Source organism: Bremia lactucae, linkage group LG9 (genome assembly GCF_004359215.1).
Source record: "Bremia lactucae strain SF5 linkage group LG9, whole genome shotgun sequence".
In the NCBI taxonomy this organism is placed as follows: domain Eukaryota; phylum Oomycota; class Peronosporomycetes; order Peronosporales; family Peronosporaceae; genus Bremia; species Bremia lactucae.
The window spans coordinates 812,187-826,258 of NC_090618.1; the positions used below are offsets into that span (position 1 = coordinate 812,187).

The following is a 14,072-nucleotide window of genomic DNA, read 5'->3' on the forward strand; positions in this document are numbered from 1 at the left end:
GCCCTTCCCGCTGCGTGGCGAGAGCAAGTTTTTGTCAGTGACTTTACTCGCACTTCTCCATTTTCTCCCAACACCGGGTATAATTTAAGTTATGCGAATCTATGATTTAAACCTTATCTTATCATATGTCGCTTTCTAGGACGCCGAGATATCGAACGCCCAGAATGCTCTGCGCGGTGTTTTTTATTCTCGTGGCTGCCTGCGCCAAGTCTTCGTACGGCCACAATGTGTCGGTATCCTCGCGTGACTCGCAGCACATTGCCTTAAAATCCGACGAGCATGCTACTATTCCAAAAGACGTCGAAGCCATGCGGAGGCTTCGCGTTGCTATGACCACTGATGTGGTTATGCATGGAGGGATTGTTGGAAAACTCAAAGAATTGCTTCCAAACAATGATATTTCCAATCCGTTTAGCAAGACTAGACCGTCGAAAACGGTAACCAATTCTTATGGTTTCAACGATGTGGTGATGCTCGAAAGGACTCCTTTTGCCGATAACACAGCCGAATCGTTAGCATTGCAAGACAATGCCATGATGCGAAAGTTCGAGCTACCCACGTTTGCTCCACTTTCGCGGACAGACATTATGATGAACAGGGTAATTTCAAGTGATACCTATGCAAAATGGCAGAAGGCAGTAAGCTTGCGTTCGGTCGAGCATTATCAATCTGTGCTTGAACTTAAACTCTTAACCGAAGAATTGCCATGGTACGGGCTCTCCTCGTTAACTTGGAAGCAGTTGCTAAACAAGCCACCAGGGGTTAAGCTTGCTAAATGGCATCACGGAGCTGACTTTCAAAGTGTAATGAACTACAACGCTGATCTTGTCAAACTCGCACGTAATTACAAGTCAACAACATTGATTGTCAAGACGTTTGACGAGAAATTGTCCATGATGCCTGCAGGCATTCGTGAATATGTCGAGGGTGTTTTAGCCTTAGCAGAACAGGTAATCGTTCGAGGCATTCCTGTGAAAGACGTCCCTGATGAGGTCAATGCAGTCATGATTAGGTACTGGTTTGAAAAATACCCATCTATCAAACTAGGTGGAGACTTGGAGAAGCATTCGGTTATTGAATACTTTGTGGAGCTGGCTGACGTTCAAACGACGAAACTTCAGACATATCACAAGAGGCAAAGGCCTGAAGAGGATATTGTAATGCTACCACTTAAAAAACAGAAACCTTAAGAATTGGTATGAATACATCAATTTTCAGTGCTGCTGCCATATTTTATATATTTCGCTCTTTGTATAAAAATAGTTTGACTCGACTTAATTGGCTGGATGACCTGTTGTTCGTAATCGACTTCAAGACTCGGCTTCTGGTAGAGCTCCTCTAAGTAACGGGGCATAGTTTGCTAGTACTGCTTCAGTATTAGCCAACCTGCTTTGCTTTCACGCACACGACGTGCAGAAGAAGAATTTAAAGTTGCTTGTTAGTTGTAGAACCTAAAGGTCCATATTAAGAACGCAAAGCGCAGGGAAAAAAACGTAACAGTATATAAAAACAGTAAGTTTCTACCCGACAAAAAAAAAGAATGGTGAATAATAAGGTGTAAATTTAGCAGTATCGATGCGCTAGTATTATTTGCATGCTCTCTCTTGCGAGTGGTACCGAGAGGGTATATGCCAACAAGAACGAACATCCGTCTGCGAATCAGTAAATATATGTGATCTTATCGATAACAACAAACGGATTCATGTACGCATCACGCGTCTTCAGGACGCCACTTGCCGCTGTAGCGAGACGCAGAGACGTCTAGACATGGCAATGTCGGAACTCTCCAACATCATGCGGTAGATAATCTCTTCATTGCATCCGGCGTTGGTCAGCATTGTAATTCGCTCTAAAGGCTTGAACCAGCGCACCTGGCGTTTGCGTTTCTTCAGATGGCTTGACACGCATACAATCTCTTTCTGTTCAGCGTCATGCGCGCTGACGGCAGAACCTGGCCGTGTGAGTGCCAAGTCTCCGCAACGCCTAACCTTCTCCAGCGTTGTGCTCCACACGTGCTGAGGTGTATTCGCTAGCCCAACTGCAGGGCCTCCGCGGCGTGGAACGGCACTGCCACCAAGCGCAACGCCAAATTCGTACACAGTGACCGTGGACCATCGCACGCGCTTGGCTGTCTTCTTCACGGCCATTGTCAAGCTGCGATGTTCAGCTCTGGTGCACGAGATTAATTAAATCTTTAACAACCAACGGCTGGCCGCTTTTCCGCGCTTCTTTTCGCGCGACATATTCCGACGCAAAAGCCCGAATATCTTGCCTTCCCCTCCCTAGCGTTCTATTGTGGCTTTATCTGGCGTGTTTCATTGGTTAAAAATCTACACCGGTGCACAATTCCAAGCATGAAGCGCCGAAAAGACGGCGTTGCGGCGAAGCGGCTGGGTATGTATGAAAAGCACGCAGAGATCGGGCGTGGCACATATGGTACCGTGTATCTCGGGCACCACGTTAATTCAGGAGCGAAAGTTGCGATTAAGAAGGTGTTTGGACCGCTGAAAGCGGGACGTCATGAAGCTGACATCCTTGCCAAGTGCCAGGGGGCACAGCACGTGGTGCAGGTACAATCAATACGATGACATTATACGCTCGATCGGCGATTAAGATTTCGTGTGGATTGTGGTTGATATTAGCTCATCGAAGTCGTGGAGCGTCACGACAAGCTCTATCTCGTGTTGGAGCACATGGACAGTGACTTAGAAGTGCTTCTTAGCGCGAGTGAGAGCGTCCCGACGCTCGAAATTGCTCAAGTAAAAGCTTATTTAAACATGCTACTTCTCGGCGTGCAAGAACTTCACGCACGGGGTATTTTACACCGTGATTTAAAGCCGAGCAATCTACTACTCTCGAAATCGCAATGTTGCGCTAAAATCACGGATTTTGGCATGGCAACGAGCATCGAAACACAGCACGACATAGGGCAAGTCGATTTAAAGGCATTCAAACCAAAGAGATCTGTGCAAGTCATGACGCGAGCATACCGCGCGCCCGAGATCTTTTTTGGCGAAGAAAGGTATGGCGTCGAAGTCGATATGTGGTCCATCGGATGCATTTTTGCCGAGATGGTACTACGAAAACCCTTGGCAGATGGTGCGTCGGATATTGATCAATTGAGCAAGATCTTTGCAATTTTGGGATCTCCGAGTGAAAATCAATGGGACGAAGCGAGTGCTTTGCCATTTTATCTTCGGTTTAAAGACACGAGTCCGGCCCCATTAGCAGAGCACTTTTCAATGCTGTCGTCTGCGGGAGTCGATCTCTTGTCACAAATGCTACAATTGAATCCAAAGAAACGAATCTCCGTGTCTTTGGCGCTTCAGCACGAGTTCTTGAAAGAAAGCCCAGTGCTGTCGTCGATGACGGAGTTGGTTATTGTGGAAGCTCCTTATAGTGGCATCTCTCCTGTAGTGGAACATACGGACGTTGGATTACCAGAAGCCAGTCGTACGTTTGCGATCAAAGGACGGCGACTTTTGTAAAATAGGGAGTTACGTTGTATTTTTCTTTTTAATGACGTGGTTTATCCCTTTTTGATCTTGGCCTCATTAAAAATCACATGTTGCCGCACAATTGGGTCGTACTATATTGGCAAAAGTGACGTTTAGAATGATTGTGGTTTTCAATTATGTTTTGTCAAAACGTCGTCGAACCTTGCGAAGGGAGAGCTTCCTAGTAACGTTGCGAGGGTTTTTAGTTGTAGTGTAGAAAAATCTATGCATAAGTAAGTCAGTTGGCCCCTTGTCAAGTATTTATCTATGTACGGAACGCACCCTGTGCCCGCTGCACTTAGCATTTTGATAACCACATTCTTGGCTTTCCCCTGCCAAAATCATAGAGCTAATCAGACTGAGCATTACAGTACAGATGTACTTCCTGCACAAATGCAAGCAGAACCGCAGCATTGATTCAAAAATTCATGCGGCACTGCCCCCTTTCACACATATTCATCACCGCGATGTACCATACCTTCGCCATTATTGCTGGTTCACAGTCTTTATATTGACACTTTACAAAGATGACGAAACTATGCTGTGATTGGTTAAAGTAAGCTTGTGGCTATTTTAATTATTCCTAAATGCAGCCCATTATCAGCGAAATTCTCGGGGTCTGATTTGAATGATTGCACAGTTCTATTTCCTAAAACTGGAGCAGCTGTCAAGTGCTCATCGAATCTGGTCAACAAACCCGTCAGAAAAGATCGAATTAAGCTAAGCATTCGTACTGGCACTACCATGAACCAACGGAAAGGTTTTTTGGTAACTTTCTTACAAAACTTTGCTACTCTTACAAGTAATTCACGGAGGTCCCGCTTACCTCGATAGGTGCCTAACGAGTTGCACTGGTCCTACGATCATCAAATGTTTTAGCAGTGGTCAGTAAGCTCTTACTATCTTAATTTCCAAACGCAGCTCAGTACTGCCTCTTGAGCGTGCAATCACCACGTGATTCACGCTCATTGCAGAACAAATTAACGCACGAGTCTGAGCGTAGTGAGGATACATTGACGTTGTCATAAATTGAGAAGCTGCCAAAATACTCTATACACGCAGACTTAAGTTGCCTCCAAGAACCACTACAGTGCTGCATTTGCGTTGCTTTCTTGTCATCTTTACAGGATCGTACTACAGTGTGTCGAATACGTCATTAACGACACTCAACGCCACGAGCTCTGCTTTCTCGTTTGATTCCTTTCAGCTTCACGCTCAAGAGCATGCAAAGTAACACCATGTGCATCAAGTAGAAGCATTTAACAAGCTTAGCAACCATGCGATCAATCTGTATAAATATTTAAATATAAAATTAAAAAATCGGTTTTCGATTTTTGTCAGGCTACAATTGCTCTCTGTTCTCGTCGACTATCTCTGGCTCATTTTCTGTATAACTTTCGTCCTGAAATAAGCTCGAAGTACTTGCCTCGGCAATGCGATCCCACGGAATTTTGATTGAAAACCACATAACTACGAGAAGCACACTAATTAGTGCCACTGATGACATTTCAGCAAGCAAAGGACCTCGTAACGCGGCTTCCAGTCGTCCGGAGCTCTTTAAAAAACCTACGAGCAGAGCTCCAAGCCAATGGCCAATCCGTCTGTACCAAATATAAGGCACTTCTTCGTCTGCAAAGTACAGCATGACTAGAACTTCAACAATCTCGTGGTAAAGGGCTAGAATTATAGACTCGTGCCAATACGACACCCTTGTCGACTCGTGACTTCTCGAGACCACCGTAAGCACAGCAATACCGCCCAATGTGGTACCCCAAGTATAAACGCGTGCCCAAAATAACAACCAAAGCACGACTTTGCGGTCCTTGCGGCGCTCAAACACACAAGGAAAGCTTCGTTGCCACTGACGCAAGCCTTCCGCCAAACCGTGGTATGCGACGGCACAGCAAATGGCCTGAAGCTGCTGCTCGGAAGACAGCAACAGAACCCATCCCAACAGCATTACCAAAGCGCTTAAGATACGCGCAAACAGCAGTTGACGCTGGATCTCGAGCGTCAGCACCACGGCGCCTAGCATCACGAGCGACGCGAGTACCATCGATGACATTTTTAGATAAGCAATAAATTCATGCGACTTGCTTATTAAGTTACAATTATCGTAAAAACTTGTTGAAATTTAGAATCAGATCGAGCTTGACTACTAGTCTTTTCTATTTAAACGGCGAGCTGCTTTTAAAAGTAGTTGCGTTTTGGTGACAGCCATGACTGCACCAACACCAGCACGAAACCTGCTGCGTGCATTTAAGTGACGCGTTTCCTTCATTGCTTTGCCGACTAGGAGCATTGGTGCATCGTCATCGGCCTCTTTGATGTCATTAAACCAAGGGTGGTCGACTACTTCTTGCGCCGTTAATCTTTTCGAAGGCTGCACAACAAGCATTTTGCAAATAAGGTCCTTGACTTGCTGAGAGACTTTATCGAAATACGGCGCTATAAATTCAAATGCGCCGTTAAGAATCTAGCATTTATTGTTAGTTTTAACCTTCACGAATCATAAATTAGTCGTCACTCACATTCTGCATTTCCTCAACATGACTCTCACTGTAAAACGGAGGGAAACCACATAACAGAATATACGTAATCACCCCAAGACTCCAGATGTCGCACTTGCTGTTGTACGGCAACTTGCGGACGATTTCCGGCGCATAGTAACCTGGTGTGCCACACATCGTAAGCATATTTGATGGCTCCTTCAGTAGTTTGGCAAATCCGAAATCAGCAACTTTTATCACCGAGTTGTCCGTCTCGTCTGCGTACAATAGATTTTCCGGTTTTAAATCGCGATGGGTTACGCCTCGAGCGTGGCAGTACCGCAACGCTTTTGCAACGACTTTAACCACCTTTTTTGCCTCAGCTTCGGAATAATATTCCTTCGCAATGATGCGGTCAAAAAGCTCTCCACCTTTAGCGTACTCCATCACCATATAGCACATACGGCCATCTTCGTCAAACACGTCCTGCAGCTTAATGATGTTCGGGTGGCACATCTGGCAAAACGCAAGACGATAAATAAAGATCAATTGCGCCATGTAGAATCGATGCGTACATGTTTGAGAATTTCAATTTCTTGCATCAAATTACGTCGATCCTTAGGATTGAGCGCTCCTTTGTTGATACACTTGACGGCAAAGCGTTCCCCTGTTTTTCGGTTAGTACACTCCTTAACGATGGAAAAATTACCTAAAAACGGAAGTTCGTAAGCTAAATAAGGAGAAATAGCAACAGCAATCTTTACCTTCGCCTATAACACGACCGGTACGATACTTTTCAAGGAATTCCGGAGGTATTTGATCCGCCATGCTGCTGCTGCGATTATCATAGATTCAATATGTAGCCAAGACCGACGACGGTTCATGTCTTAAAATTATCCTTCCCTTTTAATAAAGAAAGCTCGCAGCTCATCATTTACAACGGGGAAACGATTGCAAGATGAGAACTCAAATATGAATTATCATAGGTGTACCGCTATTTAGAACCTTCTTAATCAATCGCTTGTAATGTCAACAGAATTGGCTTGGGTACGTTCCGTAAGTGGATTGTTGAGCGCTCAAAGCCCAGTTCACGGACGTCCGTGTCCCCAATCTTCACCAGTATATCCCCCACCGCCACACGTCGCAGACCAGCACAAGTGCTCTTGCCAGTGCGCTTCGTAATAAGAACCACAGGTCCTTGCTTCGACTGAGCCTCCCGGACAGTGAGCCCAAAGGGTCCGTCCGTCCACTGGATCTGATAGTACGCATTTGAATCAATCTCAAAGAAGTCTTCTTCTATACACGGCATGCTATGCCCTTCGTGATGCGTGAGCTGACTAAGCTGCGGCGGAACTTGCAATAGGACTAAGTCTGATGGCGGCAAAGGCGACGAGTGCCCGGAATCGTTATAACTGGAAGCTTCTACATTCGTGTCGGTTGTGGCTTCAGGAATCTGCATTACCTGCTGCATTAACGAATGCTTACTCGAGTGCTGATGACAAAAGACATTTGAGCTTCGCGTGCTGCGGTACTCGAGTAGACCAGTTGCCGTGTCACTACTATTCGAGGTACTCCGTGGCAAGGAGTACCTTCGTCCTAATGGCGGGTGTACCCCTGCCACACTCATGGAGCGAGTGGCCGGTGCGTCTCCGTTTTGCGATGGAGCCAATGGAGAGATACTGAGGCTTGCCATTGACGTCGTTGGCAACGAGAATCGTGACGTATAGTGAGCGTGAGCACTCGCGTGATTCTGATTAGCTCTCGAGCGACAAAATCGAATAACCGCTGGTTTGGGTACATTCATGAGATACCGCATAATTTCATGGAAACCATAATCCTCGGCGGCTCGGTTATTTACGAGAATAATCTCGTCATTTTCCTGTACCTGTGATAACTGCTTCGATGTACCCTTGCCCGTAAACGACCGAACATATGGCATTCCTTCTGCTGACGTACCCACGACTAACCCAAGGGATCCAAACTCCCATAGAAAATCGTACTCTCCTTCGCCAAGCTCGGGTAATTCGATCTGTAACTCTTCTTTTAATGGCTTACGAAATCGTAACGTTATCGGCTTTGGCATTTCTTTAATAATATTGATAATGTCAATAAGCGAGTAATTATTCGTGGGTGTGTGATTCACGTAAACGAGCTCGTCGCCGATGCTCACGTCCCGCTCGAGCGCAAGGTAATCTGCTTTGCCTGTAAAGCGCTTTACGAGCGGCAAGTTACTCTTTGCATCCATCTTGAGTACGATTCCCAATGGCCCCGACTCCCATTTGTACGTGTACTCGTTAGGAGCGAGGTCTGGTAACTCTTTCACCGTGGGACCATACGGTGATACTTGTAGCGTGAGCCACACGGGTTTGTGGATCGATCGCAACAACTTAGCGGCATTCTGAGCTCCTAAATGGTAGACTTTGACGTCGCCAATTGCAATGAGCATGTCGCCAGGCATGACGTCCGGAACCCCGGGAGAGGTGCGTCGCGCGAGACATAACACTGTGCCTCGATCCGACTGCACAGGCGTGACTGTGAACCCAAAGGCCACGCCATCGGCCCACTTTACAGCGTACATATTGCGCTCATCCAATTGCAGGTCAGCGCCCGTTTGCACCGCCTCTGCTGCGTCGGCCATCAGCACGGAAGTCGATGCTTTGCAAAAAAAAAGATGTAGCAGCTTGAGGATTTATAAAAAAGAGAGCTTTTCGTTAAATGTCGATTCTGGCTTTATTATTGTTCAATCAAGCAATGTAACCGGAACGTTACCCGAACGTCTATCTTAATTGACCTCTTTGGTTGTTAGTTTGAAATGCTAAAAGAAAACAAGTTTTCGTTTAATTCTTACAGCTAAACTCAGATAAATGATATTTTTCGTGGACAACAAAAGAATCAAGTATCTGATGATATCAGATACGTAATGTACCTTTCATAATTCCTAAATTATCGAACAAAAGAGGCGCACACTCTTATTGGCTGGAATTGCCATGTGCCACAAATTAAAACAAAAGTTAAAATGCTATTTCTCCTTTCCCCCCCAAAGCACAGTTAGCTCTCAAATTCTAACGAACAAAGAGAAGTAGAATATCTGCCAAAGGCATGAGGAGCTGCCACGCTTGACTCAAGCTGCTCTTTGCACTTAAGCAAAGCAAGTATTTAATTTACAAGCCTCGTACTCGAAGCACAATAAGTTTTCTTCTGAAAAAGCGATGCGAATATGAAGCTTTGATTTCAACCAGCCTCGAAGCAAAGCTATTTTTTTTCGGAAATCGTTATTTTACACAAATGGCTGTTGACACGATTTATAAACTTTGTAGCGCGCTCGGACTGCCAGACTCCTGGAATCAGATCAAGTGCTTGCAGAGTGTATTCTTCAATGCGAAGCCCGGCCTGTCTATACTACAAAAGAGCTGATCAAGAAATAGCTGCCAGATTGACAGAGCCCTAAACATCGAAAACCCGCCGTATCCTATTCAAATGGAGAGACTGTCAAATTTAAGTCTCATTATGGCTTCAAGGCTTTTACCCGGCAAGATCGGATCTAGACGATCGAAGAAGAGCTACCAGCCCTTTCAGAAAAGCTTAAATACAAACTAAGCGACATCTATAATATATATGTGACTGATCCCTTCTATAGAATGGCTGCGGACAAAACATTAGCGCGCATGCAATCGAAGGGACAAAGAAAGACAAAAGAAGGATTGCTCTTGCCTTCACTGCAAATGCAGATGGCTCACATCGGCTCAAACCCTTTATCATCGGTCACGCTCAAAATCTCGAGCAGTTTATAAAGTATCTGGCAAGTAGCTTGGCTCATTTGATCGCTGGAATAAAAAGCCTTGGATGACAAGCAAATTGGCTAAAGCGCTTTATGAATTGGGGCACTACGACTTGTACTGCTTCAGTACAAGTCCACTTCGCACTGCTTCGGTTGCGAGTGGTGCCTTCGTTACTTCACGTACACTAGTACGTGCAGAGGAAGACTTCTCTTTAAGACAACTAACTTAAAGAGGGTTAAATGAAAACTGTATTAATATAATAAAGTATCTCTTGTTTATATCTGCTAATACTAACTTAATTATAACCTAATTCTAGACATGCAATTGAAATCTTATCTTATCTGTCTCTCTCTTTTGTCTACATCTACAGCTGATTGGTCTGCGGGATAAATAGATATAATGGCCTATACCTATTTATGGAAAAGATTTCTAAACGTTACTATATAAAGTAATATCCTCCAAATGTTATCTACCTTTTAGATAATATATTAACTAACAACCTTTAAGTGTTAATTTCATGTAACGATACACCCCGTTACATTACCCCTCCCTTAAACGACAATCACCCTGACTGTCATTGGAGGATTGGTCACTATGTGACCACTTAATTTAAAAATGATGTTAATTAGTCAGAACCATCATTTTAAATTCCATCGCATGAAGAATATATTCATGCGGGGTGCTGATACAGCGGCGCCTTCGGCTGCGGTTCGTGCAGCCGCGGGTGACTTACTGTTATCTCTTGCGGTAGACGGAACGTCTGCCGGGGTATCTTCTACTCGCGCAACACTCAATATTTCGGGTGCACGTGGTGATTCACCACGTGAATACGACCCCTCTTTGGAGGTCGACTACGTGTGCGAGTCCGACGAAATGGCCGACTCGGGGAGAATAGAACAGTCGCCTGATAGACGTCAGGCGGCTGACTATGAGCCTTCAAATGAGAGGCTCATTCTGATAGACGAGTTGATAGTCTATTTGTTTCCGACGATGAGGATGATCCCTCATCGCCCGTCCCGTCTCCTGTACGGTCATCTGCAATTGTTTCTGTGCAAGGTGATGACGATGGCGCAAGCCCTCGTAATAAAAGTTATCGTGGTTTTTCTATTTCAGCGGGTACTACTCAGGGAAGTGAAAACATTAAAATGTTTCATCTCGCCCCTGAGATGAAGCCGTGGCTTTTGCCAGAACGGCCAATAAAAAGCTTTTCTGGAGAGACTACTCCTCACAATAAACATCCCTTATTTATTGCGACAAACCTACAAAGTCTTGATCCCAGCGCGAAGAACTTTTGCGCTGAGGAAGGTTCTTATCTCGATGCTTTTCTTAAGCATCGATGGTATAGTGGCAACAGTAAGCGAGAAAAAGTCTCGCTTATGCAAGCTGGAACGCCTTCATTCGCAATGTCAAAGACATTGGACGCAAAGCCTGGCTTCAAAAACTTAACGCGAATCGCGTTAAGTTTTAGAAACGAACTCCAGCCGGTACAAAGTATAAATTGCATCGGTTGTCACGTGAGGCTGGGCTTCCATGCCTCACGTGGGGTGATCCCTGTCCGTGTTGCGTTGACAACACGAAGAGAGTAAATGGTTATGTCCTTTCCCTTTCTTCGCCCTGGGAAGGGTTCGCATCTCTATTGAGATGCGGGATGCGATTGACGTTTGGAATCGATTTACAAGCGCCAGGGGCGCGTGTTTTCCGATGGGCCTTCTGTACCATCGGATGGGTCTCGTCATACTGACGGGCGAGGCCCTCAACGTCAGCAACCAGCTGGGAACGAGGCTCCCAGCTGTTATGTGAAGGTGGATAACCGCGCCAGCGAACCAGATAACTCGTTCGCTTCCTCTTCATATCGCGGTGGCTTCAATTACGTTCCACAAGGAAACGTTGACCACCGTGGGAATCCACCAGTGGTTGTGGTGGAGGAGAGAAAATTAGATCCGAACCGTATGTCGGATCTAATGTCGAGGATCGACAAAATCGATCACTTCCTCCATGATTTGGAGGAGGACTTGACCACGAGCGCGGCTAGCATTGCTCGTTGAAGCAGACGGTGCAAGCTCACCATATCGAGCGGTCGGAATACCGTTCGAAGAGTGCGTTTTCCATTTTGGAGTACGAACGGAAGTATCACGCTCTTCGTGATGAGCTGTAGTCAACTCATCGCGGTTTCGAGGATCTTCGGACTTGACATGAGAATCTCCACATTCAGCATGAGAATCTGGTTCGTGACCACAAGAATCTTTTAGGGATTCTTGAAAAGGGTGGACAGATCCGTCCTCGGAAGAAACCGCGTACTGATGGTACGGGCGAAGTCGACCAACGTAAAACGTAGGATGCGTTTGCATCCTACGTGGCAATCCTATTTTGTACGCACTGCCTCTGCGATGCAGTACACGAAATGGCCCAATGAACTTGGGTAGTAGCCTACTACTACCCACTCCACGCTTAGATAGGTTAACCGTAGAGAGTAGCACTAGATCATTAATTTTAAATGAATGAACATTTGCTCTTCCATGTTTGTCTGCATTCCGTTTCTGACGGTCCACTGCGTTAGCAATGGAGTCCTGAACGAAACGGATTATTGATTCTCGACTTAGCAGAAATTCTTCTGCTGACTCATTTATTTTGTCTTTTTCAGTACGCTTTGTGAGTACTGCCATGAAATCTTTCGCATCTTCGATGTCGATTTCTTCGACATCGACATCACTCGCGTCGTTGTTAACTTCGACGCGTGATGAGCATTAACCAGAAGTAGTTTTGCTCGTGCGAGGCCACCCCACTTAAGCTAGAGGATCCCTCTTATTGGGTGGGTATGCGAGATGGCGTAAGCCATTCACGAAGAACGGTGTATGCATTGTAGATGCATGCACCGAATTATTGATGGCGAATTCGACCATTGGTATAAACTCGCTCCAACTCCGGTACGATTGGACGTAACCTCGAAATATCTCTTCGAGCACGTGATTTACGCGTTCAGTTTGACCATCCGTTTCTGGGTGATCGGATGTTGACATAGTCAGCCGTGTTCCGAGAGATCGGAACACGGATTGCCAGAACGCCGCCGTGAATCGTGGATCTCTATTCGAGACCAATTTACGGGGTAAACCGTGGAGTTTAAATACCGTGTCGATAAAGACATGGGCACAACTCGGAGCCATAATCGACTCTGGTACCGCAGCAAGATGTACCATCTTGCTGAATCTGTCTACAAAATCAAGGATTCCATTGTTTTTGTGTTCGTCTTCGGGAAATCCGAAGACGAAGTCCATAGATACGGACTGCCAACACTCTGCCGGAAGTGGTAGAGGTTGAAGAGGTGCACGGGATGAAGGGCTAGGCTTCACCCGTTGACAAACCTCGCAAGCACGAATGTACTTGCGCACAAACTGATACTGGCGGGGCCAGTAAAAGTATCGACTTACCGTGAGGTAAGTCTTCTCACGTCCACGATGTCCACTTGTTGGAGCATCGTGACACTCATACATGATGCGCAAGCGCAAATCATTGTGAGTCGGGACGACGACACGTGGGGTGTCGCCGGTAACGGCTGTGTAATACAATAAGCCGTTACGTGTTGTGTATCGATCGGATGACGATCGATATAAAGCCGGTAGATCTTTAAAAGATTTATCGGATGGATTCATTAAATGATCCATCAGACAAAGAAGGTCCTTATCTTCTTTATAGGCTTTCTTTATTTCATCAACTAAGGTTGATGATGGAACACTCGTAGTGAGTGTTGCAACAGTAAGATCACTTTTACTGTTGGGGTGCACTGCTGACTCGAAATCGGGTCGGCGTGATAACGCATCAGCGACGACATTAAGTCGTCCTGGTTTATATTCGACGGAGAAGTTATACTCCGCGAAGAAGGATAGCCACCTCGCCATTCTTTGCGAGAGGTGTGGGCTATTGACGGCCGTGCGTAATGACGCATGGTCCGTATATACGATGAACGGTCTATCTCCTAGGAGGTAGACCCTAAATTTAGCCAATGAATATTTCATGGCAAGGAGTTCCTTGTCATGCACTGGATAATTGCGTTCAGCTGGTTGCAGCTGACGCGATTGGTAACAGACGACGCGCTCCGCGCCATCTGTATCGTATTGCATTAACGCACAGCCGATTGCGAAATCGCTGGCGTCACAGACCACATGGAATGGTCTGTCTTGATCCGCAATCGCCAATATGGGCGATTGCATCAAGCTTTGCTTGATTCCTTCAAATGAACGCTGACAATCAGCGTTCCATAACCATTTCTCGTCTTTTTTCAAGAGACGAGAGAGATGTACTGTCATCTCTGC

The 14,072-nt window shown here is 45.8% G+C and overlaps 7 protein-coding genes across 7 annotated transcripts; 2 read left to right on the forward strand and 5 right to left on the reverse strand.

Moving 5' to 3' along the window:
* Positions 1 to 164: 164 nt before the first annotated feature.
* Positions 165 to 1,190, forward strand: CCR75_002470 (uncharacterized protein; the record flags this gene model as incomplete). The annotated part of the gene is made up of 1 exon (XM_067960567.1): positions 165 to 1,190. The coding sequence occupies one exon, from the start codon at positions 165 to 167 to the stop codon at positions 1,188 to 1,190; it is 1,026 nt and encodes a 341-aa protein (XP_067814218.1).
* Positions 1,191 to 1,721: 531 nt separating this feature from the next.
* Positions 1,722 to 2,147, reverse strand: CCR75_002469 (uncharacterized protein; the record flags this gene model as incomplete). The annotated part of the gene is made up of 1 exon (XM_067960566.1): positions 1,722 to 2,147. The coding sequence occupies one exon, from the start codon at positions 2,145 to 2,147 to the stop codon at positions 1,722 to 1,724; it is 426 nt and encodes a 141-aa protein (XP_067814253.1).
* A 207-nt stretch (positions 2,148 to 2,354) lies between these two features.
* Positions 2,355 to 3,488, forward strand: CCR75_002468 (uncharacterized protein; the record flags this gene model as incomplete). The annotated part of the gene is made up of 2 exons (XM_067960565.1): positions 2,355 to 2,570; positions 2,643 to 3,488. 2 exons carry the CDS (start codon positions 2,355 to 2,357, stop codon positions 3,486 to 3,488), a joined length of 1,062 nt encoding a protein of 353 aa, XP_067814254.1.
* A 41-nt stretch (positions 3,489 to 3,529) lies between these two features.
* Positions 3,530 to 4,003, reverse strand: CCR75_002467 (uncharacterized protein; the record flags this gene model as incomplete). Its single annotated transcript, XM_067960564.1, has 4 exons — positions 3,976 to 4,003; positions 3,780 to 3,829; positions 3,660 to 3,720; positions 3,530 to 3,589 (listed from the first exon to the last, which is right to left on the reverse strand). Exons 1-4 carry the CDS (start codon positions 3,982 to 3,984, stop codon positions 3,530 to 3,532), a joined length of 180 nt encoding a protein of 59 aa, XP_067814245.1. The 5' UTR covers positions 3,985 to 4,003.
* An 836-nt stretch (positions 4,004 to 4,839) lies between these two features.
* Positions 4,840 to 5,562, reverse strand: CCR75_002466 (uncharacterized protein; the record flags this gene model as incomplete). The annotated part of the gene is made up of 1 exon (XM_067960563.1): positions 4,840 to 5,562. The coding sequence occupies one exon, from the start codon at positions 5,560 to 5,562 to the stop codon at positions 4,840 to 4,842; it is 723 nt and encodes a 240-aa protein (XP_067814246.1).
* A 93-nt stretch (positions 5,563 to 5,655) lies between these two features.
* On the reverse strand, positions 5,656 to 6,868 carry CCR75_002465 (uncharacterized protein; the record flags this gene model as incomplete). The annotated part of the gene is made up of 4 exons (XM_067960562.1): positions 6,751 to 6,868; positions 6,562 to 6,695; positions 6,029 to 6,502; positions 5,656 to 5,973 (listed from the first exon to the last, which is right to left on the reverse strand). The coding sequence occupies exons 1-4, from the start codon at positions 6,812 to 6,814 to the stop codon at positions 5,656 to 5,658; spliced, it is 990 nt and encodes a 329-aa protein (XP_067814247.1). The 5' UTR covers positions 6,815 to 6,868.
* Positions 6,869 to 6,995: 127 nt separating this feature from the next.
* Positions 6,996 to 8,624, reverse strand: CCR75_002464 (uncharacterized protein; the record flags this gene model as incomplete). The annotated part of the gene is made up of 1 exon (XM_067960561.1): positions 6,996 to 8,624. The coding sequence occupies one exon, from the start codon at positions 8,622 to 8,624 to the stop codon at positions 6,996 to 6,998; it is 1,629 nt and encodes a 542-aa protein (XP_067814248.1).
* Positions 8,625 to 14,072: the final 5,448 nt, after the last annotated feature.